General features: G+C 33.4%; 1 protein-coding gene and 1 long non-coding RNA gene across 3 annotated transcripts; both read right to left on the bottom strand.

The window, feature by feature from the left end:
* Window positions 1-766: 766 nt before the first annotated feature.
* On the bottom strand, window positions 767-3,513 carry LOC125588941. The gene is made up of 2 exons (XR_007325129.1): window positions 1,324-3,513; window positions 767-1,228 (listed from the first exon to the last, which is right to left on the bottom strand). It is a non-coding gene; the product is annotated as an uncharacterized LOC125588941 (long non-coding RNA).
* A 2,715-nt stretch (window positions 3,514-6,228) lies between these two features.
* BNAC06G20670D lies at window positions 6,229-8,091 on the bottom strand. 2 transcript variants are annotated; one of them, XM_013809029.3, is made up of 3 exons: window positions 7,969-8,076; window positions 7,389-7,462; window positions 6,229-7,247 (listed from the first exon to the last, which is right to left on the bottom strand). In XM_013809029.3, the coding sequence occupies exon 3, from the start codon at window positions 7,228-7,230 to the stop codon at window positions 6,460-6,462; it is 771 nt and encodes a 256-aa protein (XP_013664483.1). In that variant the 5' UTR covers window positions 7,231-7,247; window positions 7,389-7,462; window positions 7,969-8,076; the 3' UTR covers window positions 6,229-6,459. The 2 variants fall into 2 exon arrangements, with proteins under 2 accessions (XP_013664483.1, XP_013664482.1); XM_013809028.3 differs by lacking the exon at window positions 7,389-7,462 and having other exon boundaries at window positions 7,969-8,091.
* Between the last annotated feature and the right edge of the window lie 2,592 nt (window positions 8,092-10,683).

The following is a 10,683-nucleotide window of genomic DNA, read 5'->3' as shown; positions in this document are numbered from 1 at the left end:
ATGGTTATATCAAAGGGGATATGACAAAACATATTTTGCCTAAGTTCTTCTTTACCCACGATTTTGCAAAAGACCGGAGAGGTCAAAGTGATCCAAGTACGGTCTAGTGATAACTCGGCCAATTTATTTACTAAGGCACTTCCGACCTATACATTCAGGAAGCTCACGCATCAGATTTGGATGCGTAGGCTGAAAGACCTCCACTGAGGTTCTCATCAGGGGGAGTAGTACGTGTTGTACTCTTTTTCCTTCATCATGTTTTTGTCCCACTGGGTTTTTCATGATAAAGTTTTAATGAGGCAACATTAAGCGTATTACAAACTCTGTATGGTTATGGCATCCAGGGGGGAGTGTTATAAAACAATTGATGGATGTCCATAACCTGACCGATCATAAACTGGCCCATCCGCAGGAGAGAGAGAGAGGAGAGAGAGTCGGCCTATTGAGGAGAGAGAGAGGCGGCCACATTATTATGTTTCATTTTCTTTGTATGATTAGGATTTCCTTTCTTTGTAGTCTTTCCATATTATGTATTAGTAGTCTATCTTAAATCATAGTTGGTTTAGGTTTTGGATACTTTCCTTTTTACTTATCTTGTAATCTCCTATATAAAGGGAACACTTATTCATTAATGAAAGAGAAAAACATTCAGCTCTAAATCTATTGTTTCACGACATTTTCATCTTTTTTATAAATTTGTTCTATTTTGTCCTATATGGAAATTTTTCTTTAGCTGTGATTTCATTGTTTATCTCCAAAAAGACAATAACATCAAAATATAATGGTGATTCAAATAAAATTCGTACAATCTAAGACTTGCTACAATTCCGAAGAACATACACATAAATCACTTCGCAACTCCAGATCCAACAATAACGAATGATACATAGACTACTTGGTTGTTATAACTCCAGATCCAATATCATGGTCATTGGCCGGTCTTGATTAATCGGGACAGGAGTACTAAAATTCTGATTTCTCCTTACAGGTGATACCACTGCCACATTGAAGCTTTGAATTTATTAATACAACCGGGTTGAGAAAAGACATGCATAACCTTCAGAAAACCCATAATGACTTGCACAAAGGAGATAAATAAGCAATACCACCAAAAACAATCATTAACCAATGACGCTGAGATATGTTGCTTCGGCCAAATGGAGTCACCAAAGGAAAGCTGAGGCCTATAAGGTCACCTGAAGCCACCAATTTCTTCGCCATTTGCCACCTTTGATAACCAAAGGATGGAGTAACTTCGTCGCACCAAAATTAGCTCCAACAACTATTATAAATTAATAAACCTCAATAAAACGAGTAGCTCACCAGCAGCAGATATAGTCGTCATTAGCTCAAGCTGAGATTTGGATATGAGGCCGAGTAAGGAGATCGAAGATGAGAAAGACCACATGCACGAATTGGCCGTAGATGATCACAACGTAAAACCACTCTTCATTTCAATATTCACTGTCGTCAGAGGCACTAACACATGCTGGTAAGACACTCCAAGAACGCATCGCTAAGGTATAGGAATCCTCCAACGTTCACCCGTCATCAGTTTGATGAGTCCGTCAAACCGAGACACCAAAGACATGACAAAAACCCAGCAATTGATACCTATCTTAACAACAAACCAACCGGATTTGCATAACCGACTAAAAGCAACATGGATCTGTGAGAAGAGCCTTCACTCCTTCCCCACACGCATTGAATCTGAAAGTGGCACAAAACCTAACGAAAAAAAGAGATCCACTCGACAACCCTAAAACACCGACCTCTACTGCTGCCACTGTCTAACCAATCTCACATCGACGCCAAAGAGCATAGAAAACCGGTGAATCTAGATTCTTCTCGAGTGGAGCCATCACCGAAACAACACCCTACAGATCTTCAACATATCAAAAGTTGAGATAAAGAAAGAAGAAAGAACTAAAAAGGAGAGGTGCAGGAGAGCCTTCGAAGCCGACGCTTCCGTCTAGTGATGCCGAGAAGATGTCGACAATTTCAATTGGGTTAATTTGTGTTATAGCCATTATACAAAATAAATTAACAAAATAGCTATATCTCGGGAACTGTGTCAATCTGTGACACAAAGAGACAATGCACTATTTTTTCGCGCGTTTGCATGTATATAAGAAATACAACAACGTAATTTATTGTATCGATATATGATACATTGTTTGAACAGAAATGTAATTATAGAAAATAATTTGATTTTCTTAATATTATAACAATAACAATAGTACAGAGGAGTGAAAAGTGAACAGTGAGGAGTGAGTAAGGAAGAACAAAAAGAAGAAATGGAGAAAGAGAAAGAGGAGAAAGAGGAAGAAAAAAGAGAAGGAGTGAGGAAGTAGAAGAGCAAAGGAAAAAGAAATGAATAATTGAAAAGTAAAGAGGAGGAAGAAGAAGAGAATGTAGAGGACTTGGTCCAAAAGAATGAAGAGTTAGAAATGTGGTACTTGGTTTGCGGTATGCCTTTTATCCTGCATGTTTGTTTCCGGAGGGTTAGCTTATGTGCGGTATGTTTTCTCTATATGAGTTTTTCAATGGGTGTAGACAGTCACAACGGTTTGGGTTTGGAGGATTTCTCTCGTGCCGTCAGAGGTGGCATCTGTCGGGTTTCTTGGTTGTTTTGTGCTTGGATTCTTCGGGTTAGTCTGTGCTAGTTGGGTGTCCAGAAGCTGCAGGAGCCGTAGCTTCTAGGTTTGAGGGTGCCTATCTCTCGGTAGCTCGTTCGTGAAACTCTAGACAGATTAATTCATATCAAATTCTTTAATATATGTGTTTAAGTATGGAGTATTATTTGAAGTAGAAATGATACTATATTATATGAATTTACTATATATATAGAATTTATAACTTGATTTTCTTAATGTAACATAATATATCAAATGTTACAAAATATATATTTGTTTTAAAATGTTCAAAACACATTAAAATCTATATTTTTATGAGTAATTTATAAATTTGAATAAGCTTTTTAAGAAGCTAGAAGATGAATAAGATTAGAGGGAAAACATTTACAATTAAAAAAAATAAAGAAAAAACAAAACTGCTACACTTGCTTATACAGAGGGGGTATAATATCAATTAATACATAATAGATATAGAGTATCATAGCCATTTAGTTGTTATGGTCATTTGATGAATTATAATGTTTTGGGTTATTAGATCAAATTTTCCATTTCAATTTGTGGTCGCGGAAAAATAAGGTTTGGAGATAGATAAGTGTCATTGGTCTATATTAATTTTTTTTTTTTAGTTCAGTGAAGTAATTTCGAGCTGGGTTTTGGAAATGAAATAAAATCAGTGCAGTGGTGGATTAGGAAACATCCTATAATGGAATATCCTAGATTGATAAAGTTCAATCTAGACAAACAATATTCAGATACAAATATTTCAAACCTTATTTAAAATACTAGTAAAAGAATAACAACGGTTTGGGCGATTGAAACAATGTGCCACATACATTGTAGTAAATGTAGTTGGTATATTCACCATAAGCAGTGAAAATGCTAGAGACAAATTAAATGAGTGATGGTCTAATAGTAATACAAGCAAGTTTATTTTTGTATTATTCTTTAGATGTTAATATTTATAAAATTGGTTAGTAGTTAATTTGCAATGGTACAGACTGCAGTCGCATTAAAGCATGGTTGTAAGCCCAAAGTTTTCGGGTGAATTTACCGCCCTAAACGCACATGGTTATATACATAAACTAGGGTCGGTCCACCCTACGGGCGGGATATTAGTTAATTTGATATTCACTAAATGTTCTGGTTGAAATTTGTTTTAAGATTCAAAAACTTGGTTATCTGTTATGTGTTACTTATTAGTATGCGATGGTATAGTTGTTTTTCGATTATTCTTGCTTTGGTATTGTATCAAATTAACTAATTGTCCAACTCATAATTATAGATGTACAAATGTGGATTTGTGATAAAGTTTGATGACAATAATGTTTTTTCTTTTTAATTCTTATTCATAGTGGAGTGTGCATGTGTCAGAAAGAGGCCTATAACAACTTTTATGTTTTTGCGTATGGATTTTAAATATATATTATTTTGTATAATGCATACTTGCTCTACAACATTTGCTTGTAAACTAAAAAAACTGTTTTCTATATTTTTAAAAGAGAAAATATTTAGTCTATAATATAACATGGACATATGTATTGACTATATATAGAAGTTGAGTGTTATTTTAAAATGACATATATATAGAGGTTTTTCGACCATTACTTCACTGGCACAAAACATTTATAACTGTAAATATCTTCTTTTAAAAGCAAAACTAATAAAAACGTGTACAACAAATGTATTTTGATATATATTATATGCATCAAGTTATAAAGGTTGGAAACATTGCAAAACTGTTTGGAGCAAAGTTTTTAACTTCACGATCTTCATCTTGACGTCAGTTCAGTGTCGGCCCTGGCCACAAGCAGAAGAAGCATGGGCTTCCAGCCAACACGATAATAAGTATTTTCGCGGCCACATATTTATAAAAAATGACTTCAGCGTAGTGGTTCTAAGAGAAATTACCAGTGTTAGAGGTGCTGGGTTCGATTACCCCTGACTGCATTCATTTATTTTGGCTCCAAATATAAAATAGGACACGTGTCACTTCCATAACGCACGACTTGATGACGTGGCTTCACGGGAGGAGAGAAGCGAACATTTCATATATATAGATAGATACATAATACATCCAAAGCTTTGGCATGTTCAGAAAAGTTATTAAAATATTTTACAAAATAATAAAATGTCTGCATGCAAATCAGAGCAGAAGCGATATAACATTCACATTTCGCAATGGCAAGGGTCATATTTACGCATATCGCCTCCCCTGGATATTCCCTTTTCTATCTGATTTTTTTTTTGGTTTATTGCCCTTTTTGTTTCTAATTTAAATTCTTGCTATTGTGAAGAGTGAAGACCGAAGACTATGAAGTGGAAATATGCCACACTAATTATTATTATTACTTAAATAATCAACTAAAGCACTATCAAGTAGTTAAAGTATTTTAGTTTTATGGAAAAGAATTAGAACTAACCCGTGATGGTTTTAAAGCAGTGGTCCAAGAGATTACAATCATTTTTTTTGCTTATTCATTCAACCATAAAGATGCAGTTTTTACTATAATCTCATATATTTGGAATATTGTTGTTAGTCAAATTATCGTAGTTTTTTTCTTCCTTATAATGGATAATTGTGAGATTCTTGTCAGCATTTTTATAACATTTTCTACTCTTTATTTTGTATAGTATATGTACTGCATATCTTAAACTATAGCAAATCAAACAAATTGCAAAATTCGTCATTAGGCAATATGCAATGATTAAGGGTTAGAGTTTGATTTGGTTTCATAAGTGTTATTTGTTGGGACAAATAAAAATGAATATTAGTCATTAGGCAATAGGCAATAGGCAATAGGCAATATGCGATGATTTAGGTTTGATTTGGTTATATAAGTGTTATTTGTCGTGGAAGCACCAATGTTTAATGGTTAAAGTTTAAAGGCTTCTACATTAGCTCTGGGAATCGAATTCCAAACTATGTAGTTTCTTTCGTATCATAGGATACAATCTTTTAAAAGTTCTAGAGTACTATAGGTAGAACCGTTCGTTGTGGTCGTCTGTTTTGGATTGAGCTTGACGAGTATATCTTACATGCAAAACCATGTTTTGGAAAGAGGTTCATCGTGGAATCATTATCCGTGGAACTGTTTATCAATATCGCATATGTCGCAGGTAGTCAATGATGTAACGTGTACTATGCAGTATCTAGTGTTAAAAAAAATGTTCTTTATCGGGGGAAATACATATGAATATCTATGCCTAATAAATACAGTGCAAGATAGTATTTGTTACTATAAGCCCACAAGCCCAGTAGACCTATATATTAGTGTGCTAACGAGCAACGCTTACGGTTGAGATCTTCGGGTACTACACTCTCGTTTCAAACTTTCAATTTATCTTCTCTTTATACAACTTGTCAAGTTGAAAGTTGAAACTACCTTATTGCATCTTGTTTTCTGAACGAAGATAAAAGCTTAAACTTGTGGTCGGAGGGTTACTTATCACGCGGCGGCGTACGAAGTAGAAGATACTCATGAAGACAAAACAAGAATCAAGAAACAGATATTGTCCAAAGTTGACAGTGAGGAGTGATACCTCCCTTTTTTTCCGCAACATTTTTTCTTCCATAACTTAAGCTAGATGAAAATCAAATCAATACATAAAAATTATATAAAAAATGGAAAAAGGCATAAGAGATCATGCCTCACTAGTGTACAACAATGCAGAAACAATAATACAATTACAGACAGTACATAATTTACATGAAAATAAAATTAAAATTAAAGGGACAATACTGTGAATTTTTTTTTTCAATTCCCTCTATGTGGCTAATTGACTGGTCATGTTAGCCTTTTATACTGCTTCGGTTAAAATAAAGTTACCGACCTCTATTGTCGCCTCTCTGGTTCCGTGGCAAGAGTAAACTGCGTGGAGAAGCATGGGATCTGGAAGATGATGCTAAGTCGCTTGCATCCATATCGATAAACCTAATATGATGGTTTTGTCCTCGCCATGAATCTAACTCCGGTACACCGTCGCTCAGAGAATCATCTGAACTGTAATCTTCTTCTTCATCATTAGCAGCTCCTCTACGCGGCTCTATGACATAATCTCCCAACACAACAGCACCTGGAGTCGACGACATAACCGTGCTTATCACGTCTCTTCTGTCTCTCTCCCTCTCCAGCCTCTTCCATTTGGTCTCAAGAGCTGGATCAATGGCCCTAGGGCAAGCATGCGGGTGTTTCTCCTTCATGTGTTTCTTGAGCTTCTTGAAGTTTCCTACAAAGGAACAGGTCTCCTGCATACAAGTCCGTCTCTTGGAGTTGAAATGAACCCGTGCGTCTTCCACAACGGTCCAGCCTTTCACTTGACCTCTGCACAGCGGACAGAGAAGCTGGGCCTGTTCCGAGTTTCCGTAAGATTTCCTGTACTGGTCAAGGCAGTTGGCGAAGCGGCTGCTTGTAGCGCACATGTAAGGACGGCATCCTTGGTGATAAGACGAACAGAGGAGAAGAACAGCGTTGTGTGGAGACTCCAAACATACTGGGCAAGTTGAGCCTGACCATTGTTTCTTGCAACAAGACGGTGGTGATGGATAAGGAGCAGAAACGTGAGCCCTACGATTCAGTTTCTTGATTTTCCCCATTCGTGATCAATCAAAACCTATTCAACACAAGAGACCATGTGAATAAGCTCCATCATACATAATGATACTTAGTGTAAGCTTTCTTCAAGGTTCAATACATAAGAAAAGAGCAATGATCAGCCATTGACCACAGATCCGGATCCGAGAATCTGACTCACCAAGTAATGCATACGCTATATGACTACACTTTATACGCAGATCAGATCATCAATGCTAAACGCAGCGTTTTGATCTGCATATTAGTATAAGAGACAGAATCATACAGTTCAATGTTCGAACAACGCACTAATATTAATTAATGTTCATCACGGATCCGAGAATCTGACTCAGGAAAGTCATGCGTAAGCTATAAGACGACGACTACACTTTACTTTCTACTCAAAACACACGATTAGATCCAAAGACAATGCGAAATTCCAGATCTGAAGTAGTGATTCTGGCAATTTCAAAATCAATAATTCACACAGCATTCATCAAGTGGCAGCAACGCAGATCTTTTCATAAAAGATCGAGACGAATCATACAGTTCAATGTTCGTCACCATACAAACAACGATTCATGATCTTCGCTCTAATGGAATCCTAATCAGGAATCTAAGATGGATCTCTCCCCCGAAATGGAAGATCGGATACTTCTTCTACAGCGAATCTTATCTAGAAAATTTCGAGAACAAAATGGCGAAATTTCAACAGTACAATAGATTGACGGATGCGGAGAAGGCGAGAAAGGTAAAAGTACCGGAGATAAGCAGATGAGGTCACGGTGTTTGCGTTTGCCGGAGAGAGCTCCGAGCTATTGCTTGTATACGAAAACAAAAAGTCGTTTTTGTTTATAAACTCAAGTCACGGTTAGATTCCAAGACGCAACCGTTTTCTCATCCACATTATCGTATCATAATGGGCCTCAGGCCTTTTCTGTTTCCACTCATTAAGGATTCATTAAACTACTTGATCGTTTAGTAAGAATAGTTGTTTGATTAGAATTTAATGTTTAGACAAAATTAAACACCTCGTATACACACACATATGATGGTAGTTTTTTTTCTGATGAGATATCAATAGGTAACTACTATTTAGTCATTAATGGAAGTGCTCTAATCTGTTCAGAGCAATAGTATTTGTTTCTCAATATTTTTCTCTCATATATAATTAGTTCATATACAATTTTTCTTAGAAACTATTGTATCCATATAAGATGGAAAATGACTTACTTCATGAAGGGTTTCAAGAATCTAGCATGAACCCAAACAATTCAGACCGGACTATAAATTGGTTAATAAAACAAATGTTATACTTAGAAGATAAAAAAATCAGATCCAAACTGGTATCCATTGATCTTTTTGGTGAACAGAACGAGAGAGTTGCATATACACAATTAGGTCTGGCTGAGAACATTCCCTGTTAGCTTGCTGAAGAATGTGAGGTTCTCTTAACTGCTGCTATCTGTCTCTTGGAGCATTTCCTCAAACAAGTTCTCCCTGCACCAGCTGATATAACTACCCAGTAATAAGAGACTAAGTGACCTGGTTCGATGTATCTGAGTCGTTCATGGAAGTAAAAAAAAATAAAAAGTTTTAGCTGCTTTAGATAAAACAATATTAGTTGGTATTAAATACTTTTGAATTTTTATCTACATATTCATGTTACAAAAATAATTAAATTTGTTTTTTTAGTTTTATTCATTGTTTTCATATATAACCCAGACATGTGGTTGAACCGACAATCTGGTGAACTGTATATTATCCGGTTTAAATTCAATAAAAAATCTGTAATTAAAAACTTGATAAATCCCGGTGAAAATAAAAAAAAACTACCATTAATCCGTAAGCCATAAAAAATCAATTTTCGTTATATTTTCAATGCTGACAATTTATTGTAAATCATTATGATCATCATCACTATTTAGTCAAATTTAACTGATTCCAATTTCTATTTCTTAATCATTTCGTGGTTTGAAGGAATAAAAATAACAATTATGCTAATACTATTAATTTGTTTCTTCAATTATTAAATTGTTAATTGGCTTGAAATTTTCATCTCTCATTAAAAACTACCATTAATCACTGGTTGATCCAGTAAAAGACCCATACAAAATCTGATAAATATAAAATCTACAAAGTAACATACAAATTTTTATCCACATGTGTGAAGAAAAGACATCAATGTTATTAAAACTAATGTAGTACAGTGAAACATGTATCACCGTCGACCAATACGAAGTCTTTAAATAACATATAAACATTTTATTAAACATTAATATTATTTGAAAATTATAGTATAAGCTACCATGTCGACTAAACACCAAATCAACAAATATAAATACTATAAAAAAAGTGACATGGAAAATATTTATTAACTAGGTTAAGACATGCGCCTTGCGCAGGATCAACATTATATATATAAATTATTTTACGTATTAAATATTTTTACATATTATAAAATAATAAATATATATTAAATAATTAAAAGTCAGTAACTATTAAATATATAATTAAATTGGTGCGAACATATAAATCAATTTTATTAATCCAAAAAATATCTTTTTTATATTTGATAGGATATGTTATTAAATTTAAATGATACTAACATAGATAATATATTTTAGTATATTTTTAATATTAATATCTATTAAATGATGATTTCTACTAATATAGTTTTTTTGATCATTTGTATCTTTTATAAAAAAAAATTAAATTACTGATAACAAAATTTTCATTGTGGGATTAATAGTTTTAGTAATTTATAATTAAAAAAAAAATAAGTTGCCAATGATCGTTCAAAACTTTTATCAAAAAAATTGTTCAAAGTAAATTTTGAAACTAAAATATTGTATTTTATGTGGTTTATAGTTTAATTTAAAACGATATATATATTAATCTTAATAATTAATTAAATTAAACTTTTTACTTATATAATTTTTGTTTTCATTTGTATTTTGTCATAACAAAAATTTTAAACCATGGATCATAAAATTTGAATGTGAGACTTTTAACAGTTTTAGTAATTTATAGCCGTTTGTAAAAATTCAAAATATAACATATACATAAAAATCTAAATTTTTATTATATGGTTATTGTGGTTGTTTAATTTATTTAATAGTTTAAAATTAAACAAATATGATAGAAGATACACTTTTTTATCAAATCTTTATTATTCAAAATTATTAATTGCCATATATACTTTAGCCACATTAGACAATTCCGTAAATTTTATTTAAAGAAATAATAAAGTACATTAATGATGAATTTATTGTTAGTTTAATAAAAAACTTATTATATAATTAGATAGACCAACATATTTCTCTAATGATTCTAAGAATTATTCTAGTGATGACATGTGGCTACAAAAAGAAGTTGTGGTGCTTCTCAAATAATATATAGGGGATGTATTACGATACAACTACATTCCCATAAATTAGGGTGTATTAAAGTATTACCATAACAAATGTTTTTTT

This window comes from Brassica napus, chromosome C6 (genome assembly GCF_020379485.1).
Source record: "Brassica napus cultivar Da-Ae chromosome C6, Da-Ae, whole genome shotgun sequence".
Taxonomy (NCBI): domain Eukaryota; kingdom Viridiplantae; phylum Streptophyta; class Magnoliopsida; order Brassicales; family Brassicaceae; genus Brassica; species Brassica napus.
The sequence above is the reverse complement of the archived record's forward strand: the minus strand, read 5'-3'. Positions and strand labels throughout refer to the sequence as shown.

Excerpts from the sequence above, each read along its gene's own strand:
- BNAC06G20670D (XM_013809028.3), bottom strand. The coding sequence starts at position 7,230 with ATGGGGAAAATCAAGAAACTGAATCGTAGGGCTCACGTTTCTGCTCCT.